The following is a 21,403-nucleotide window of genomic DNA, read 5'->3' on the forward strand; positions in this document are numbered from 1 at the left end:
TATGAATTGTACCACACACATGCCTGGCAAGAATGTGCAGCAGACAAGTTGCATCTGCTGAGGTGACTGAGAATGGCTTCCAACCTCCTCTCACTGAAGTAACCAAGAGAGGAGAAAGGAGGATGGTTGAAAAAAGAGGGAGTTAGAAAATGAGGGGAAATAGAGGAGAAGGCAGCAGAGAACAAACAGTGGGAGTCCTGGACAAGCCTCAGAAAAGGAAAGGCAGAGAATAGTCTGGGAAGCCCCGGATAACAGCAGGGACAGAGGAGGAAAGGTAGACAAAAGGCAGACAATAAAGTTAAAAACAGGCCTGAGGGTGAAAGGTGAGCGCTGAAAGAAACTGTGACCAGTTCAATGAAAGGCAGGAAAGCAACCTGAAGAGGTGCATTCTGTGAGCCGCCTACTTCTCTCAAGTTGCCTTAGATTTGTGCCTTCAACCACAGGTTGATGCTGTAGAGTTTTTTCCAGCCACACAAGAACTGTCTCTTCCTTCTCTTGTTTTCCATATCATGTCCTGTGTAGAATGCAAATTTAGTCAGAAACTTGTTGGAAATTACTGGGCAGAAATACCAATGGCTCTTTTTTGGAGGCAAACTATATATTATACACCATCCATGTAATACGGCACCAATATTTTTTTCTTTGAAATAAGTGGCAAAATGTTGACAGATAACAAGGAAAAGGCAGAACTGCTCAACACCTATTTTGCCTCTGTTTTCTCCAAAAAGGGAACAGTGTGCAACCTTGCATCGGTAGCAATCTCAGTAAGGGGTCGGGATTGCAGTTCAACATTGATAAGGAGATAGTCAGGAAATACCTAGTTAACCTAAATGAGTTCAAATCTCCAGGGCCTGATGAACTGCATCCCAGAGTATTGAAGGAACTTGCGGATATACTCTCGGAACCTCTTGCCATCATCTTTGAGAAATCCTGAAGAACGGGAGAGGTGCCGGAGGATTGGAGACGGGCAAACGTTGTCCCGCTCTTTAAAAAGAGTAAAAAAGAAGATCCGGGGAATTACAGGCCGGTCAGTCTGACTTCAATACCGGGAAAGATATTAGAACGGATAATAAAAGAGTCCATTGGCAACTATCTAGATGACAATGGTGTGATTAGTAGGAGCCAGCATGGGTTTGTCAAGAAAAAATCCTGTCAAACTAATCTCATCTCTTTTTTTGATCGGGTCACTAGCCTAGTAGATGGTGGAAATGCTGTAGATGTCATCTATCTAGATTTCAGCAAAGCGTTTGACAAAGTCCCCCATGACCTTTTGATTAGCAAACTCATCAAATGCGGACTACATGGAAATACTGTCAGGTGGATTCACAAGTGGTTGAAAAACCGTACTCAAAGAGTGGTCGTCGGTGGCTCTGCTTCGGACTGGAAGGAGGTTTCAAGTGGAGTGCCACACGGTTCTGTCCTGGGGCCGATACTCTTCAACATTTTTATCAATGACTTAGATGATGGGGTGGAGGGAAGCCTAATGAAGTTTGCGGATGATATAAAACTGGGAGGGATAGCTAACACAATGGAAGACAGGAATAAAATCCAAAGAGACCTGGATAGACTAGAAAATTGGGCTGAAATTAATAAAATGACATTCAATAAAGACAAATGCTGGATTCTGCATTTAGGCCACAAAAACAAAATGCACGGGTACAGGATGGGAAATACCCGGCTTAGCAGTAGTGCGTGTGAGAAGGACCTTGGAATTGTAGTGGATCGCAAGTTGAACATGACCCAGCAGTGTGATGCTGCGGCAAAAAAGGCAAACATGGTTTTGGGATGCATAAACAGAGCTATAGTTTCCAGGTCGAGGGAAGTAATGGTCCCACTATATTCTGCATTAGTCAGGCCTCATCTGGAATACTGCGTTCAGTTCTGGGCGCCTCATTTTAAGAAAGATATAGACAAGTTAGAGCGGGTTCAGAAGAGGGCGACAAGGATGATAGCCGGTATGGAGAACAAGTCTTATGAGGAAAGGTTGAAGGAACTTGGCATGTTCAGTCTGGTGAAGAGAAGGCTGAGGGGCGACATGATTACACTCTTTAAGTACCTGAAGGGCTGTCACACAGAGGAGGGTACAGATTTGTTCACTGCTGCCCCAGAGGGTAGGACTAGGTCTAATAGTTTTAAGTTGCAGGAGTGTAGATTCAGATTGGACATTAGAAGGAACTTCTTGACAGTAAGGGCAGTTTGGCAATGGAACCAACTGCCTAGGGAGGTGGTGGGATCCCCTTCGCTGGATGTCTTCAAGCAGAGGCTGGACAGCTATCTGCGGGAGATGCTCTAGCTGTGGATTTCCTGCTGTGAGCAGGGGGTTGGACTCAATGGCCTACAAGGCCCCTTCCAACTCTATGTTTCTATGATTCTAAGTGGCATGGGTGTGAGTTCTGGGTAGTTAACTCTTTCCCTGATTGGTGTTTCTTTGCTCCAAAATACCCCACAAGAGGTTGCCCACTGGACTCTCATGGAGTTCAAAGCAAACACGGCTTTGAAATCTCATGGGTGAAAAGGTGGTTGGTTTGGAGCACAGTAGAATTGGGTGAGGAAAATGTTAAGCACTCCCCCCGCCCCACCAATTTTCTGCTCTAAATTCTCCTTCCTTGAAGCTACTTTTCTTTTTATTTTCTTTTAAAAAAAATGTATCTGGGGCTTCATTACATTTATTTATAATCAAATTGTAATTAGCACTACAGTTAGTATTATTTATTTATTTACACATTGCAAATTCATACAAAATGTATATCTATTCAGTGTACAAGTTCTATAGCTGCAAGTAATTAAATTTGACAGTCCTAATAAAAAACTTTCAGTGGTGGGAAAGAAATTTTGTTGTTGTTATGTGCCTTCAAGTCAATTACGACTTATGGCGACCCTATGAATCGGAAACCTCCAATAGCATCTGTCATGAACCGCCCTGTTCAGATCTTGTAAGTTCAGGTCTGTGGCTTCCTTTATGGGATCAATCCAGCTCTTGTTTGGCCTTCCTCTTTTTCTACTCACTTGTTTTTCCCAGCATTATTGTCTTTTCTAGTGAATCATGTCTTCTCATGATGTGTCCAAAGTATGATAACCTCAGTTTCATCATTTTAGCTTCTAGTGACAGTTCTGGTTTAATTTGTTCTAACACCCAATTATTTGTCTTTTTCACAGTCCATGGTATGCGCAAAGCTCTCCTCCAGCACCACATTTCAAATGAGTTGATTTTTCTCTTATCCACCTTTTTCACTGTCCAACTTTCACATCCATACATAGAGAGAAGGAATACCATGGTCTGAATAATCCTGACTTTGGTGTTCAGTGATACATCTTTGCATTTGAGGACCTTTTCTAGTTCTCTCATAGCTGCCCTCCCCAGTCCTAACCTATTTCTGATTTCTTGACTATTGTCTCCATTTTGGTTAATGACTGTGCCGAGGTATTGATAATCTTTGACAAGTTCAATGTCCTCATTGTCAACTTTAAAGTTACATAAATCTTCTTTTGTCATTATTTTAGTCTTCTTGACGTTCAGCTGTAGTCCTGCTTTTGTGCTTTCCTCTTTAACTATCATCAGCATTGGTATCATCAGTATGGTATCCTCTGCATATCTTAAATTATTGATATTTCTCCCCCAATTTTCACACCTCCTTCATCTTGGTCCAATCCTGTTTTCTGTATGATATGTTCTTCTTATAGATTAAACAAGTAGGGTGATAACATACAACCCTGTCTCACACCCTTTCTGATTGGGAACCAATCGGTTTCTCCATATTCTGTCCTTGCAGTAGCCTCTTGTCCAGAGGATAGGTTGTGCATCAGGACAATCAGATGCTGTGGCACCCCCATTTCTTTGAAAGCATTCCATAGGTTTTCATGATCTACACAGTCAAAGGCTTTGCTGTAATCTATAAAGCTCTGCTTTCTGCTTCTTAACCAATGCCTTATCCACAAGAGGACCTCTCCTCTTATTCCATGACTGCTAAGCTTCCTCAGAAGTCTTTGGTGAGGTACCTTGTCAAACGCTTTTTGAAAGTCTAAGTATGCTATGCTCACTGGATCGCCTCTTCAGTGTATTGCTTCCATCTTCCTTTTATTTCATCTTGGTCAGTCAGTGTGATCTCCTGTTGATTATTCAACATCCCTACTTGTGGCTTAAATTTCCCCTTCATTTCTCTAATCTTTTGGAATAGGGCTCTTGTTCTTCCCTTTTTGTTGTCCTCTTCTATTTCTATACAATAACTATTGTAACAGTTCTCTTTGTCCCTACGTACTAGTCGCTGTATTGTTGCATTTAGGGTTCTGACCGTGTTTCTATCTCCTCTTGCTTTTGCTTTCCTTCTCTCTTTAACCATTTTAAGAGTTTTTTCAGTCATCCATTGAGGTCTTTCTCTCTTTTTAACTAGAGGTATTGTCTTTTTGCATTCTTCCCTGATAATGTCCCTGACTTCACTCCATAGTTCTTCTGGTTCTCTGTCAACTAAGTTTAAAGCCTCAAATCTATTCCTTATTTGATCTTTATATTCTTCTGGGATGCTATTGAGAATGTAGTTTGGGATTATGATTGCTTTGTTGTTCTTCTTTTGCTTTACTTTGATATTTTATATGACCAGGTCATTATGTAGGCCTGGTCTTGTTTTCACAGAAACTATGGAACTTCTCCATCTTCTGCTACCAATTATATAATCAATTTGATTCCTATATTGACCATTTGGTGATGTCCACGTGTACAGTCGTCTGTTCAGTTGTTCAAAAAATGCGTTTGCAAGAAACAATCTATTGGCTTCACAGAATCCGATACGTCTATTCAATAATTTGATAATTATTTGATAATTCCAATTATTCAATAATTATAATTATTCTATAATTATTTGATAATTTTGATATTATCCACATCCAACTGACCAACAAAATATAGTCTGTACATGGCTAGGGCATGGTCAAAATGCTCTTTTATAAATATCGTTCAAAAGATTGTACTATAAATCTGCTTCCACATTGTCAAAATCAATCCTATATCTGCTCAACACAGGACAGTGTTTGTCATAATACAAACATTTTGGAATGTTGATAGCATGTGATGTCAACAAATCCCAGAACTGGAAGAGTTAGAGCACTCATTTCCTTATTTTCAAAATCCCAGCCCTATTAATGAGCTAAGCCCCACATCCCATCTGAACTTCAGCCCCAGCTTGTAATGGGTTCATGAGCAGGCAACCACCCCTACTTACTCTTCTGAATGTTGGGAAAATAAGCAAATAAGGAGAGCTGGCTGGTGATAAGTGAGGCCTAGTTCCATTCTTAAGACCTGCATGTTCCCAATTACGTTTTCCTACTGGAGTGCATGGGAGTTGCGGTTTTCATTGCTTTCCACCCAGTTCCTTGAACTGTGAGGCACTTAAAGCTAGAATTCCAACACATCTACCTTTTTGGCTTGGAAGAGACTAGCAGGGAGGGCTGGGGTGAGTTTATCTAGGCATGGGCTTTCTGAGCTTTCTCAGAAAACTCTCTGAAAGACCCTGGGCTTTTCTAAGATTTCTCTGAAAAGCAAAGAGTTCATGAGGTGAGCTGGTGGGAGGGAGGTAATGGACAGTTTGCAAAACTTCTTCCATAAAAATATGGGTTAAATTGATTACAATTTGCTATTGTGGGATACATGCAGCCCCCTCCATGCGTTGAAAATATGTGTGTATGGGGCTACATGGGCTAGCTCTATCCATGAACATTACTGTGTACCACCACCACGATCCTCCAATTTCATATTGATCAGAAAGAGATGTCACATGGAGAGCAAATACACAAGAGGAACCCTGATTGGCCAGGGTCTCTTCTTGCATGTAGGAGCTGCCTGCACATGCATCTGTACCTGGGGAGAACCTCTTCTGATGAACATCAAGTGATACAGTAGGGCCCCACTTTTTGGCACCCTGCTTTTTGGCGTTCCGCTATTAAGGCGGTTTTCAATTAGAGTAAGGCCCCACTCATTCGGCGCTTGTTCTGCTTTTACAGCATTTTTCAGGTGTCGAGCACCATTTTATTGATGGAGTTCCACTTTTCGGTGGGTTTTGCTTTTAGGCGGGGGTCTGGAACGTAACCCACCGTATGAGTGGGGCCCTACTGTAGAAGAAGCACATGACAATGGTGGTGGGCTGGGCTAGTCCATGCAATCCTATAGCCCTCTTCATGTACATATTCAATATGCAGAGAGGCTCATGTGTACCCTTTTTATGTATTGTACTAACCTGCCATTTTGAGATGATCCAGAGACTGTGTTGCCCATGCATAAGTATAGGAAATAATTTTAAGATTTCAGAAAATATGGCCATTAGCTGCTTCCTTAAACTAATCAATTCAGAGGAAACATCTGAGAGTTGTTGTCTATCAAAACAAAGTGGCCTACAGGCTAAATAGGCACACTGTGAAAATATGGAGAGATTTTGCCAGCCCATTAAATCAGCTATTTAATAAGAGGGAAGCATGATTTTCTTGTTTCCTGATTATGGCTGATCCCTTAGAAATGAAGTCTAACATACTGTAACATGAACAGGTAAATGCCATTGCAGCGCACATTCTTTCTGCGTAGCTGCATTGATTGATTGATTGCATTTGTATACTGCCCCATTGCCACAGCTCTCTGGGCGGTTTATAACAATTAAAAACATTAAAAACAAATATACAAATTTAAAACACATTTTTTAAAAAAACAATTTAAAAACACATGCTAAAATGCCTGGGAGGAGAGTCTTGACCTGGCGCTGAAAAGATAACAGTGTTGGCGCCAAGCGCACCTCGTCAAGATCAATCCATAATTTGGGGGCCACCACTGAGAAGGCCCTCTCCCTTGTTGCCAGACTCCCAGCTTCCCTCCGAGTAGGCACCTGGAGGAGGGCCTTCGATGTTGAGCGTAGTGTATGGGTGGGTTCATGTCGAGAGAGGCATTCCATCAGGTATTGTGGTCCCAAGCCGTGTAAGGCTTTATAGATTAAAACCAGCATCTTGAATCGAGCAGAAACATACAGGCAGCCAATGCAAGCGGACCAGAATCGGTTTTATATGTTCAAATCGTCTGGTGCCTGTTACCAATCTGGCTGCTGCATTTTGCACAAGCTGCAGTTTCCGAACTGTCTTCAAAGGCAGCCCCACGTAGAGCGCATTGCAGTAATCTAACTTGGAGGTTACCAGAGCATGGACAACTGAAGCCAGGTTATCCCTGTCCAGATAGGGGCATAGCTGGGCCACCAACCGAAGTTGGCAAAAGGCACTCCGTGCCACCAAGGCTACCTGAGCCTCAAGTGACAGAGATGGTTCTCAGAGAACTCCCAAGCTACGAACCTGCTCCTTTCAGGGGGAGTGCAACCCCATCCAGGCCAGGTTGGGCATCCACCATCCAGTCAGAAGAACCACCCACTAGCAGCATCTCAGTCTTGTCTGGACTGGGCCTCAGTTTATTAGCCCTCATCCAGTCCACTGTTGCAGCCAGGCACAGGTTCAGCACATTGACAGCTTCACCTGAAGAAGATGAAAAGGAGAAATAGAGCTGTGTGTCATCAGCATACTAATGGCAACGCACTCCAAAGCTCCGGATGACCACACCAAAAGGTTTCATGTAGATGTTGAACAGCTTGGGGGACAGAACTGACCCCTGCGGAGCCCATACTAGAGAGTCCAAGGTGCCGAGCAATGTTCCCCAAGCAGCACCAAGTAGGAGCGGAACCACCGCCATGCAGTACCTCCCACTCCCAACTCAGCCAGTCTTCCTAGAAAGATACCATGGTTGACCAAGGCTGTTTCCATGCCAAAAATCAGGACTGAAACCTGACTTAGATGGATCCAGATAATCAGTCTCATCCAAGAGTGTCTGGAGCTGGCCTGCCAGCACTCGTTCAAGGACCTTGCCCAGGAATGGAACATTTGCTAAGAGCCTATAGTTATTAAGATTCTCTGGGTTCAGGGAGGGTCTCTTCAGGAGTGGTCTCACTACCGCCTCTTTTAGGCAGCCAGGGACCAATCACTTCCCTGGCCCAGCCGGCTGTTCCATCCCTGCTAGCTTTTATTAGCCAAGAAGGGCAAGGATCCAGCACAGAAGTGGTTGCATGAACCTGTCCAAGCACCTTGTGAACGTCCTCAAGCTGTACCAACTGAAACTCATCCAAGAAATCAGGACAAGGCTGTGCTCTGGATACCTCGCTTGATTCACCTGCTATAACACTGGAGTCTAAGTCCTGGCGGATGCTAAAGATTTTATCCTGGAAGTGCCTAGCAAATTCATTACAGCGGGCCTCAGATGTCCTTGGGGCCAGCGTGTAATACCCCCCAGACAATTCTGAAGAGCTCAGCTGGGCGGCAGAGTGATGATTCGATAGTGGCAGCAATATATTTTTTTTTGCTGCCCTCACTGCCCCTAAATAGAGCTTACCATAGGCACTTACCAGTATGTAATTGCATCCACCAGGAGTTCGTCTCCATCTGCACTTAAATAGTGTGAAATATATGTAAAATAAATCATCATCATCATCAACCACTAACTACAGATTTCTCTTTTATTTAAATAAGAGCTGTTTCTTACCTTCACCTGCAAAACCATATTCTGAGCAATGTTTATTTCCAGCTCTGCCCTTCGTCTCTTCATGTTCTGCAGTTGCTGATCTGCATCCTGAAAATATATCCAAAGTTCTGCCTTCATTTGTTTCATTTCCTCCCAGCCCTGAGCAAGGTACTGTGAGTTCATTATCTGATCTTCAATCTGAAAAATATATGGGAGGGTAATGGGAACATTTTAATGCAATTATACATGGTCTGTCTTACAGGAATGCTACCTCTTTATGTAGGGCAGGCTCTTGCAATAGATTTGCGGTAGGGAATGGGGATAAGCCACAGAGATGGAGGATAAAGAAAGCTTGCATAAGTCTCTATTGCCCATAATGCCTTAGCCCTGTGAAATATCAAAATAGACATGAACACAGAAAGGAACACTCCACTCGTTAAATAATTTTATTAAAATTTCAGAGTTGAAACTGGTCAAACTTTCTATAGTTGAGAGGGGAAAAAACCAGAGATTCAAATTGGTTTAAAGACACAGAGTTATAAAAAGGCTTAAAAGCTTGCCCTCTTCCATCTGTACTTCCAGGACAATTGTGATCTACATATCCTTTATTTGACACAGTGAAATACTTATGTTTGGTTCAGTCTGGTTTGACTTACGTAATTCTTTTGTCTTTAAGACATAGTTGTATAATGTCTTTTGATTCAACAAGGCTACTGTATATTTTACAGTGTACAGCAAGTACACTATTCCCAGTAAATCCGATGAGCTTCCTTCACAGAAAGTAGCAGGTTATCTTTTAAGATTTAACAATGATAAGGCTCCCTGTGAAGCAATTCTCCCTGATATTTTTTCCTCCTTTTATCTCTCTTTCCAGATGCTTTGACAACAATTTCAATAACACAGGTTTGTTCAGACTACAGTTTATAAATGGCCTGGATTTGCATTATTTGACTCTCGTAAAAAATCTGAATGTAGGAATTGGCTTTCCATTTACAGCTGGTAGAGGCCATTGCTGCACAGTTTTTGTGGAACTGTTATTTATCATTGATAAAGATTCTACATACTATAAGGAAAATTCCTACTAGAAAACTTTAATATGGAAACATTTTTCAAAACATTTTTAAAGAATTGACTTCAAACACTTTATATATGCATGTGCAGAAATGAATGTATTTCTATTATATAGCTGTTCTGTCATGGGACAGAATTTTAACAATAAAATTGAAAAGTGAATGTGTTAGTAAGGACTCTTGCTCCTTATGCACAACTGCAGTTTCATTGCACGGGAGACTTCAGCATCAGAAAATATTGGAAACTGCATTTTTATCACTGTAATTTGTCATTAGGTTGTACTTTACCCTGTCACCCTGTTATATGCAGCAGTAATGAAGAAGTCCAAATTAAATCTGCAAACTTACTCTAAAGTGTTTTGATACACTGCAGTACAATAATGCACGGCTTCCTAAAATAATAACAATTATATATTTTAAATATTGCTAGTCTATATATTTATCCACTATAAGCATAGACCACTTATTGTTTTCTAGGTATTACTGTATCAATTGGTCTGTTATTGATGCACATCTTTCAGATGAAAAAAAAAGTGACGATGTACAGTAGCTGCTTCTTTACACTACTATTACCTAATATGACCTTTGTGACAAAGTAAGCCATTTACAGCTCTAAGAAGGATTAGAAAAGGTCTACCGCATGTTATCCCATACCATTTGCTTTGTTAGTTGGATGTCTGTTGCTGTATTTTTCACCGTGCTGTCTGATAAATCACACATAGAGCATAAAAGATCCAAATAGGTGCTTGCTTGCTCCTGTAGGGCTCTGAAATGCTTAACCTAAAGAAAATTTTAAAAAAGTTTCTCATGAAAGCACAGATTTTCATATTTCATTGAGAATGCTTTCATTTACACAATAGCCTGACTGAATGAAGACAGTAGAGATAATCACTTTGGTTACTTATGTTACAAGCTATTCAGAAAGGAGCATAAATCACACATCTGTATATAAAAAATATAAATCAAAGATGCAACACATCAACAGAGCATGCAACCATCCATCCATCAACTTTTTTCACTATATTAACGCATGCTAGTATTTCAGTTTACATTTAGCTTTTTACCCAAAAACAAAATATCTCTTAGGTTGCTAAGAGATCTTACTGATAGCTATGTGTGTGTACTATACATAAACTCTACTGGGACAGAGTTTGAATTACATATAGACTTCATAAAACAGAAACAGGGCATCATTCAGGTTCTTCTTGCAGAATTAACAAGGGATTTGTTGTGCAGCGATGAAATACTGAAGCGATACGCCCAAAGAATAAGGCGCCAAACAATCCAGAATGCCCTCGAACGTAGAATAATGACGGACAACAGCAGTTATGTACAGATGGATCTTTACTGATCCCTAAGACAAAGGTTACTTGATAATACAATTCTCTTACTCCGATTAACATCCCCCACACCTTGAGATTTGTCTCCCAAGGCTTTATACACTTTTGGTTCAGTGCCAGCTGCAGTTTGTCCTTGGACAGCTGCACAGTTTTAACCCATTACTTGTCTTTCTGGAAACACTTCACTGTCCAGAAGCCTACAGCTCCCACCTTTCCATAAAGACAAGATACAGTTTAATACACAGTTTTCAAACATAATTCTCATTTGTTACATTCATGTTACATTTGTTCATTTTGGTTAGGTTTATTACAAGTGAAATATGCAGTTCCTTCTTCCACCTTTATTTCATTTTGGGCTTGTATTGAACTAACGTGAAATCTTTCAGGTGGTTTACCTAAGTTTTCCCTTGTTGATCTTCTTAGTGTCATGTGAGTTTCGGTCTCTGGTGTGCTATTTGCGGTAGGACTAGCAAGAGTTTGTTCCATCTCCTCTTGTTTTATTCCTGTCTCTATTTCTGTCTCCATTTCTGTGTTTTGAGTGTTTTCTAGTTCAACATACACAGTTTTATCCCATTCTTGTTCTTGGGCTTTGACACTCCTACTTAGCACAACCCTGCTTTGATTCGGTAACCAGACTCGATAATATGCATTCTGGAACCCTACCATATATCCTTTGTCTGCTCTGTGAGCCAATTTCCCATTGCGTTTCCCCTTTGGAATATGCACCCAGCATTTTGCTCCAAACCTCACAATGTGTTGTAATTTGGGTTTCTTCCCATGTAGATGTTCATATGGTGACATGTTGAGTACTCTATGAAACAACCTATTTTGTATATAGTTTGCATATAACACGCATTCTCCCCAGAATGCTTTCTGTAGCTCTGAGTCTTTTAACATGGCTCTCATGGCATCCTGCAGAGTCCTATTTTTTCTCTCTGCTATGCCGTTCTGAAACGGGGAAAATGGGGCTGTTAATGCATGTTCTATTCCTTTCTGTACTAGATACTGTTCAAATTATTTCCCAGTGAATTCCCCACCTTGGTCTGAGCGTATTTGCCGTATGTGTTTGCCATGCTGCGCTTCAATTTTCTTTATGAACTGTTTCAATTTCCTTTCTGCTTCATCCTTAGATTTCAACAAATAAACAGTACAGAATCTGGTATAATCATTGACTATTACAAGATAATATCTTGCTCCACCCTGTGATCTCTGAAAGGGTCCTGCCAGATCAATGTGTATTGTTTAATATGGTCCGTTTGTTTCACTTTTAGCTTCTTTTGGTATGGGAGCTACTGTGGCCTTAGTTTAGTTGCATATCTCACAATCTATATGCTTGTTGCACTCCTTGAACGTTATGTCTTCGCTATGTTCTGGCGTCTTACTAATAGTGCCAAAACAAGCATGTCCTAGTTTCCTATGCCACAGGTGAATGCACCTATCATGAGGCTTTTCATTCGCAATCATTGATATGTGTTCTGTTGGTTTCTGTGTTATATAAAAGTGAATTCTTTAGCTTTCCTTTTGCACATATCCCATGACCTTCGCTTATTTTACACATTCCGTGATTAAACAGTACCTCATAACCCGTGCTATTTAATTTCGTGACAGATAAGATGTTGTTTTCTAATCCTGGTACATATAAAACATCAGTCATGACAGTGTTAAGTATACATAACTTTACAGTTCCCCTCCCCAGTACCTTTCTGTGCGTACCATCAGCAAGTACCACATCCTCAGTCGTGGGAACCATAGTTTTAAACAATGTTCTGTCTGTTATCATACTGTGAGTAGCCTCTGAGTCTACTATCCACTCAATATTGTCTTTGTTTCTGCAGCTTTCAGTTTTGCACTTGTCAGCACTCACCAGCTGCACGTACGACGGCTTTCTCCCTCGTCCTTTTCTTTTCACCTCACAGTCCTTTTGTAGATGCGTATGTGAACCACATATATAACAGGCTTTCAGTCCAAAAGTTCTCATACTTATGTCAGTTCTTTCAGTTCTTCTTTCTTTTGTTTCCAATCCTCTCTCTCTTTCCTCTGCTTCCTTTCGCCTTTCCTATTCCTGGATCAGCTTTCCCGAAACATACTGGACAGTCAGCCCTTCGTCTGGCATTGCTTCCAATGAACATACTACAGAGTCCCAGGAACTATTCAATGAAGAGAGAATGATATATACCTGTTGCAATTGCGTATGAACTACATTCCTTTCTTGCAATTCAGCAAACAGCTTCTTAATCTCCAGAAGATGTGTAGACATTTTTACGTCATCATTCAGTCTCATTTGGTATAGCTTTCTTGCCAAATGTATTTTGCTGCTGGCTGTTTTTCTTACGTGCACCTCGTTAAGAGCAGTCCATATAAGCCTGGCTGTCGGCCTATCTTGAATATGCAGCAACTGTGAATCATCAACTGCCAATATGAGAAACGACCTTGCCTTTTCATCCATACGAATCCACTGCTCCGGTGGCAGCACGGTTGGGGGTTCATGTATAACCACTTGCCATAGATCCTCCTTTGTCAGAAATGCTTGCATCCTCAAACTCCAACTTAAGTAATTCGTTTCTGTCAGCCGTTCCAGAGGCATGCCAGCCGAAAGCGAAACTGCCATCCTGTCTGCAGCTGCTTTCCACGACTCCGCACACACTGTACTTTGATTGCTGTTCTCTCTGAGCTCTCTGGGTTATTTCCTCAGACAGTCTGGGTTATGTCTTTGGATAATCTGGGCTATATCCTTGGGCAGTCTGGGCCCATACCCTTGTTGTGCAGCGATGAAATGCTGAAGCGATACGCCCAAAGAATAAGGCGCCAAACAATCCAGAATGCCCTCGAATGTAGAATAATGACGGACAACAGCAGTTATGTACAGATGGATCTTTACTGATCCCTAAGACAAAGGTTACTTGATAATACAATTCTCTTACTCCGATTAACATCCCCCACACCTTGAGATTTGTCTCCCAAGGCTTTATACACTTTTGGTTCAGTGCCAGCTGCAGTTTGTCCTTGGACAGCTGCACAGTTTTAACCCATTACTTGTCTTTCTGGAAACACTTCACTGTCCAGAAGCCTACAGGATTTGCTGTCTAGACAAACTATTCTCCATCTGAACAGATTCATCACTGCCTGGCTTCTAAGCATAATTTCTTAATCCAGCCTGCTCTTAATAGGCATTACAACCTCAAGTAGCATTTTTGATGGCCTGTCCTGGAAGAAGCATTCTCCTTCATGAATGGAAACATTATTATTATTTATATAAGTAGCTTACATTTAGGACGATTTGGGGATGATAAATCATACCCACTAATAGACAAAAAAACCTTGCAGTTTAAAAATGTACCTGTAGCCAACAGGTTTTTCTATCAAACTTTAAAAAGCAGGGAAATTGGACAGCTATAGTGAATGCACTAGGGGAGCAGGAGACCTGACCTCCTCTCTGAGATATTGTACTGCCCTACAAATTTGTAAACATGCAAGCATAAATTGGGTTGTTCTTTCACAGTCCAATCCACTTCCTGTGTAGCTTGGAAGAATTTGGTAACATGTGCCTTTTACAAACTACACTTCCCAGGATTCTTTGGAGGAAGCCATGCCTGTTTACAGTGGAAAAAATGTCTGGCATGGATGTGGCCACCTGATCAGCCAAGCCAAGCACCTGATAGTCTGGCTTTTAGAACACTGAGAGTTGGTTCTTACTGAGCATGCCTGTGCTACTATAGACTTCAATGGTAAATTTCTTAAATTAATTAAAAATCAGCCATGCATTTTTTAAACTTTTAAACTGCAGAAGATGAAGGTCAGAGTATGGGGCAAGGTCAGTAATAGGATTACAGGTACTCTGTGAACGTGGCTGATTTTAATTAATTTCAACAGATTATGAGACCACTGATAGAAAAACGTCCAACAAGGGTCTGGAATGTTTTTTCTCTTGTTTTACACTTTGAACTCTCAATTCTCTGAGTGTTTTGTGTATCGCCATGAAAACGTAGAAGGTTGTTAAGCAAGCATTTCTGAGTTCAGAACTGTAAGTTTTGTAAGATTTTGTTTTGAAATGAGTTTATGGGAAGCAGCAAATGCCATGGGAGACACTTTCAATTTAACATGGCAGAATGTGAAAAATCCATGCTGGCTATAGTATACAGCCACTCTCATGGTTATTCTAGGAAAAATGCTATGAGATCGTATATATGTCTACTCAGAAGTAAAGGCCACTATATATGGCCAGATAAGTACGCACAGGATTGTAACTTAAAAGTGGCTCCAAAAATGCACATTTAGACTTGTCTATTTAGACTTTAGGGTCTTTATGGGGGGGGTTCTGTATAGATATGCAAAACTGATCTGATCATTAAAAACTTTTCTTTGAACTTTGCTTCCCAGTGATACAGAAAAGTGTTAGCAACCAATTCCTATTTTTGAGATAGCCAAACATGTTGAACCTGAGATTAAATGGATAGAAATATTAGGTGAGCATACGGTTTAACATACAGTAATACCTCGCATTAACGTACTCAATGGGACCAGAACAAGTACGTAAACTGAAAATGTCCTTAAAGTGAAGCACTACCTTTTAAAACTTTTTTTCCCTCTCCTTCATGCGGAGCCTCAAAGCCCCGCGCTGAAGCCTCTGCTGCTGCGCTGCCACGCCTCCCAGCTGATCGCGATCGTGCCTCCCAGCTGATTTGCGGTGGCGTGATTGCGTCTATTTCCACCCCCACGTGCTAAAGCCTCTGCTGCTGCGCTGCCACGCCTCCCCTAACCCTGTAAGTGGTTCGCTAGCTGTGTTTCTGGAGAAATACGGGCATATGGAGCATGTAGGTTATAGTGAGGCGACGTTAAGTGAAGCGACGTTAAGCAGAGTATGCCTGTATCTTGAAGTGCCCGTATAAAATTGAGCATAAGGACATAAGAAGATCTCTGCTGGATCAAGCCAATGGCCCACCTATTCAGCATCCTGTTTTCACAGTGGCCAACCAGATGCTCATGAAAAGCCTGAACACAGTCTGAGTTGGAGAACTCTGTGGTTTGAAAATCTTGTTTCTCCTTTGAGGTGGACTTTTACAAACCCCCAAAGTTCTCCTCTGAGGCAAAGCTTGGGATTGTCACTGGCATCCTGCATTAACATACTTATTACGCACACATTTTGGATTCATATAGTTTATCTATTTCAGACAATCTATTTTGATCAAATGTTTCACTGTGAATTGTTTTTACCTGCTTAACAGTATCTGCCAGGCTGAAAGGTGGGCGAGGACTTGGCTTCAACTCTGGCTGAACTGCAACAAGCCATACTTGACATTGCTTAAGAGTATCTTGATGGTTTACATGTTTCTGGAGTTCATGCTCCAAACTCTGATACACCTACAAAAAAGCATGAATGAGTCACCTAATATTTTTGATGCCATTATTGAAAATAATACCTTTCTTAAGATACCAGGCTGACAGTAAACAGAAGTAATTTTATGTGTGAAATACCCAGAGAACATTTTGTTAATTAGTTGTTAGAAATGTTGCAAATAAATAAATAAATAGTCATATGACTCCCAAGAAACTGAAGAAAGTATTCTCTTCCAGAGTTAATGGGTCAAATCATAATAAAATATTCTCAATATATATTATTCTATATTTTTCCAAAATGAGTTTCTAATGCAAGTATAATATAGAGTTCTTCAATTTTCCCTCCATCTGTTATATTTTCTTATGAAATCATTCAGATATGATGTCCATTTTGTACCCTATTTGTGAGCATTCTGTTTTGTATTTGTATCTATTAGATGATATAGCAATGACATCTTCTAAATATTGGATTGAAACTTACCCTTTGAATTGTGCTACATATAGCTGAATAGCTATCCCTTGTTCCCTGCAGTTGGGTTTCTATATGTTGCCTAAATTTTGCTTGGAGATGCTCTACACACTCATTGATCAAATCAGCTCCCTTGCTTTTAAGGCTGCTCAGGCGATCTTCAAATCCAGCAGTCTCTTCCATCATTGCCTAAGCATTCAAACACACCACAACATTTTTTTTATTAGACAAAATACATACGCATATAGAAATAATATGCTAATATAGTCAATATAGCAACTCAGTTCTAATACATTGTCACATATATATAGTCCAATAATATAACTATAAATTTTCAATACATTATCACATTAATTATCACATCCACAATTATCTCCTGGTTTAGAATACTTAAATATCTCCTAACAATAAATATGGATTCACCGAGTCCTGCACCTTATTGTTCCAATAGGTAATAAACAAACTCCACTTTTCTATAAAAATATCTTCACATTGCTTATCTTCTCTCACCCTAACAAGGTTTGTTAATTTAATCATTCATGCTAAATCCCAAATTTTCATAAGCCAAGAATCCATAGAAGAGTGATCAGGGTTTTTTTTTCAGTTTTAACAAATTACCATTCTAGCTGTTGTCAGCAAATAAATAATCATCGCTATATCCTCTACTATTATACAGTATTTAAGATAACTGAACAGCATAACCACTGGATCTTTAGGAAACTCATGCCCCAATATATTTTTAATTTCTGACACAACCATGTTCCAAAATATTTGAATTTTGGTGCAAGGCCATATAATATAAAATGCATTCTATCGCATTTAATCTAGTTGGTACCATATACCATTGAGTTATTAACTTATTAAAATTTTCTTTAAAATTCATGCATATAGTAAACATGGAATATTCTTCCAAATCAAAAGGAATTACCAGAGACATATCTTGTTCCCATTTAGTCTGAAAATTATGACCTGAAATTTCAAACAGAGCAATCCAAACGAGGGGAAGCTGCTGGGAGGGGCAGGTCAATGGAGGAGGCACCAGTAAAAAGCTCCACAGCATCCACTTGCCACCTGGGAGCCACCTGCCTGGCTGAAAACAGGCTCCATTAGGAGCTGTGCGTGGGAGCCTAAAGGGAAGCGCCGGCTCCCACAAATAGCCCTATTGGGGAGTAAACACTCCCCGCAGACAAACACTGGAATTATTTTCCTCCGCTGATGGAATTTTCCTGCAGATTGGAATGCCCGGGAATGCCCTGGAGGGGCTTGGATGCCGCAAAAGTCCCCCCACGATTCCTCCCCCATCATGCCTGTGGAAAGCTTTGTTTTGGGGACTACTGCGGCTTCTGCCAGCTCTCTGTCTGCCAGGCTGGCTGTCCCCAGTGGGCCCCTGGCTGAGCCAGCAGGATTCTGGTGGCGCCAGAGCTGAGCTGGGATGAGGGGCTTCAGGCAGTGGTCTGCCACATCCAAATCCCCCCAGCCCATTGCAAATACAAGTTGGATTGCACCCTAAATCAGTTGTCTCATATATTCTGCTTAAGGTTCCTTTTTCCTGTTTATTTGATGTAATCAGTATCTTGAACTTTGCTGGCTCTCTTAATGAGCCATAGGTCATTAATAGTTTATTAATTATATCTCTTACTGGAAGATATTGAAGAAAAGATAGCTGAGAAAAATTCAGTGCTTGTTTAACTTGATGTTCTTACCATTCCCCCTATTAACATATCTCTAAATTCAATTAGTCAATTTTCCTCCCATCAGATGTTATTTCCGAGAACAACTTTATTCTTGCATTCCATAATAAATAACTGTAAAAGGTGATAGACCTGGACTTAATTTACTCTTAACTTTTCTCCACACTGAATATATTTCCTGTATAATTACATTCACATTTATTTTCAAAAGATCACTCCCATCACAATATTAGAGGGTAATTTTTATTGCAGTAGATAGCTCATTCCCTTCAAGACAGAGTTTGTAAACTAATCTTTTGAATCATACAATCTTGTTGATTGATATCATTTGACATTTGGCTCTCCTCTGATGTGACTAAGCTTCCTCATTTACTTCAATAGTGATAAATGTTGTCAATACCAATGGGATGTGCATATGGAATTACATTATCAATTGTACTGAATGGGGGAATCTACTCTTGCAGGACACTTTGTGCACATTAGAGCACACACATCATGGAAACACAGCTTAGTCTACAACTCAACAGAAAATATTTTGTTCATTCTTGAAAATTCAAGAATGCATATACATTGCAGTCATACACTAATACATGGAAGTTCCAATGAAATTAGCAAACATTGTTTCCTCCCAGTAGCAGCTTAAAGTTGAAGATGCCACTAGTCTTTCTACTACTTTAATTTTCAAATAAAAAGGGGGAAATTGGAAACATACTGTAATTTTTTTTTAGTATGTAGAAAAAACCTACTCTTCTGAAATGTCCCATTATTTACGACACTATCGTTTTTCAGACTATAATTAAGCAGATATAAAATGTGGGAATTTCCAGAAATTAAAGAAGCTCCCCTCCAAGTTGGGAGCAAGTGTACTTTTTAAATAGTATTTCACCATAATTTGCACCGGGGTTTGCAAGTTCCACTAAATATAATCCTGTCAAAATATTTTTAATTTTCCACAAATACTTTCCCCTCTCAAAGATTCCACCTACTGTCTTCAAAAGGAAGAAAACAATATTACCAGCTTTAAAACACCTACAGTTCTATAAATGAGATGTAGAACTACCAGAAATTTCAGTAATTTCCTTTTTTGGGAAAAGCTCCTAATCAGTACTCTAATTAATCTGATCATCTCTCATGTGCCATTAAAATAAACATTAAATTATATTTTACTATTGTACGATATACTTTTATCTTTTCTTACCTTTTTCATATTATTATGTGCTCTACAATGCCATCTCATAAGGCCCGCTACAGCAATTAAAGAAGGGGATTTTTTGCTGCTCATTTAGACCTACCTTGTGATTGGCTAAATGTTGTGTTATAACTTCTAAATTGCTGTTCTCCATAAGATCAGGAGTAACCAGCCTACTAGACATCTGTAACAACCACTTTTCCACTTCTTGTAAATCGCTGTTATACTCTTCATGCTGTTTTACTTTTACCTCCAAGCTTGCAACATGTGCCTGTGTGTTCAGAGAAACCAGTCACTTTTTAAAGAGAGTTTCAAATAAATAAAAATAATTACAAAGTATCAATTGTAATAGCATGACAATGCATAATGTTTAGGTCTTCTTTATAAAAATGCCCCAACTGAAACCATCAACAACAGAAAAGTGTTTACTTTTTCAGAACTTGTCTATAATTAGACCATGATATACTTCCTGGATTGATCACAGTCCAACAGGGATTATGTAGTGAGTGTGATGTCACCACAAATGACAAATATGGCAAGACCAAGGGCAATGTTATTGGGGTTGGTCACATGGGAGATCCTAATCAATCAGGAGTAGATTACCTCTCTAAGAAAAAAAATAAAAAAACAATTACTAATTAAGGAAAAATGGGGAAATGTCATTCTTTTGAGGGTGTTTGTGGATCACCTCTTTTAAAGTTGCAATTTATGAGCACTTTGCCATTTGAAGGATTTGATCTGTACTGTGATGTGCAGTTTGCAGTTCTTTGCCAAAAAACAGAGAATTGCGCTATGGATTCCTTTACATTGGCAAACACTTGTAAAACTGGCACTTTAAAAGAGGCAGTCTGCAGCATGATGAAACCACTAGTTGACTTAACAAGGAAAGGAACTAAAAGTATTTTAATCCTTGTTTGTGTGCCCCCTTTCTCCACAATTTTATTTATTTATTTATTATTTGATTTATATCCCGCCCTTCCCCCCAGCAGGAGCCCAGGACAGCAAACAAAAGCACTAAAACACTTTATAACATCATAAAAACAGACTTTAAAATACATTAAAACAAAACATCTTTAAAAACATTTTTAAAAAGCTTTCAAGACAACTAAAAAAAAGGTTAAAAATATATTGTTTAAAACAAAAAGCATATTAAAAAGCAATTCCAGCACAGAGGCAGACTGGGATAAGGTCTCAACTTAAAAGGCTTGTTGAAAGAGGAAAGTCTTCAATAGGCACCGAAAAGATAACAGAGATGGTGCCTGTCTAATATTTAAGGGTAGAGAGTTCCACAGGGTAGGTGACACTACACTAAAGGTCCGTTTCCTATGTTGTGCGGAATGGACCTCCTGATAAGATGGTATCTGCAGGAGGCCCTCACCTGCAGAGCGCAGTGATCGACTGGGTATATAAGGAATAAGACAGACTTTCAGGTATCCTAGCCCCAAGCTGTATAGCGCTTTGTACACCAAAATTAGAACCTTGAACTTGACCCTGTAGCAAATGGGCAGCCAGTGGAATTCTTTCAGCAGCGGGGTGACATATTGGCGCTACCCTGCCCCAGCTATTTTTAGCTGCTCTAAACATGGTTTTTAGAAAGAAAGAAAGAAAGAAAGCCCCTAAACCACCTCATAAACACAAACAAACTGAAAGGAAAAGCATAAGTAGGAACAGATCTGCTTGTTAAATTTGGTAGACATGCAATCTAATCCACATATCTACGTTCCAATCTAGGCTTGATATATCAGATGCAGATGAAAACTGTGGGGTAAACTAAAATCCTCCT

The 21,403-nt window shown here is 40.0% G+C and overlaps 1 protein-coding gene and 1 long non-coding RNA gene across 9 annotated transcripts in view; one reads left to right on the forward strand and one right to left on the reverse strand.

Moving 5' to 3' along the window:
* LOC133383446 (uncharacterized) overlaps positions 1-9,810 on the forward strand; it is a 46,453-nt gene extending 36,643 nt beyond the window's left edge. For both annotated transcript variants that reach the window (XR_009762291.1, XR_009762290.1), the window contains 2 exons: positions 8,621-8,695; positions 9,402-9,810. This is a non-coding gene — a long non-coding RNA (uncharacterized LOC133383446). The remainder of the gene's footprint in view (positions 1-8,620; positions 8,696-9,401) is intronic.
* The window catches only part of SYNE1 (spectrin repeat containing nuclear envelope protein 1), a 598,390-nt gene that overhangs the window by 286,264 nt on the left and 290,723 nt on the right, over positions 1-21,403 (reverse strand). For all 7 annotated transcript variants that reach the window (XM_061624165.1, XM_061624156.1, XM_061624155.1 and 4 more), the window contains 5 exons: positions 19,724-19,891; positions 16,753-16,929; positions 16,149-16,295; positions 10,252-10,377; positions 8,549-8,725 (listed from right to left, as the gene is read on the reverse strand). In XM_061624165.1, the coding sequence (XP_061480149.1) occupies positions 8,549-8,725; positions 10,252-10,377; positions 16,149-16,295; positions 16,753-16,929; positions 19,724-19,891 (795 nt within the window). The remainder of the gene's footprint in view (positions 1-8,548; positions 8,726-10,251; positions 10,378-16,148; positions 16,296-16,752; positions 16,930-19,723; positions 19,892-21,403) is intronic.

The sequence above is a fragment of the Rhineura floridana genome, chromosome 4 (genome assembly GCF_030035675.1).
Source record: "Rhineura floridana isolate rRhiFlo1 chromosome 4, rRhiFlo1.hap2, whole genome shotgun sequence".
NCBI lineage: Eukaryota > Metazoa > Chordata > Lepidosauria > Squamata > Rhineuridae > Rhineura > Rhineura floridana.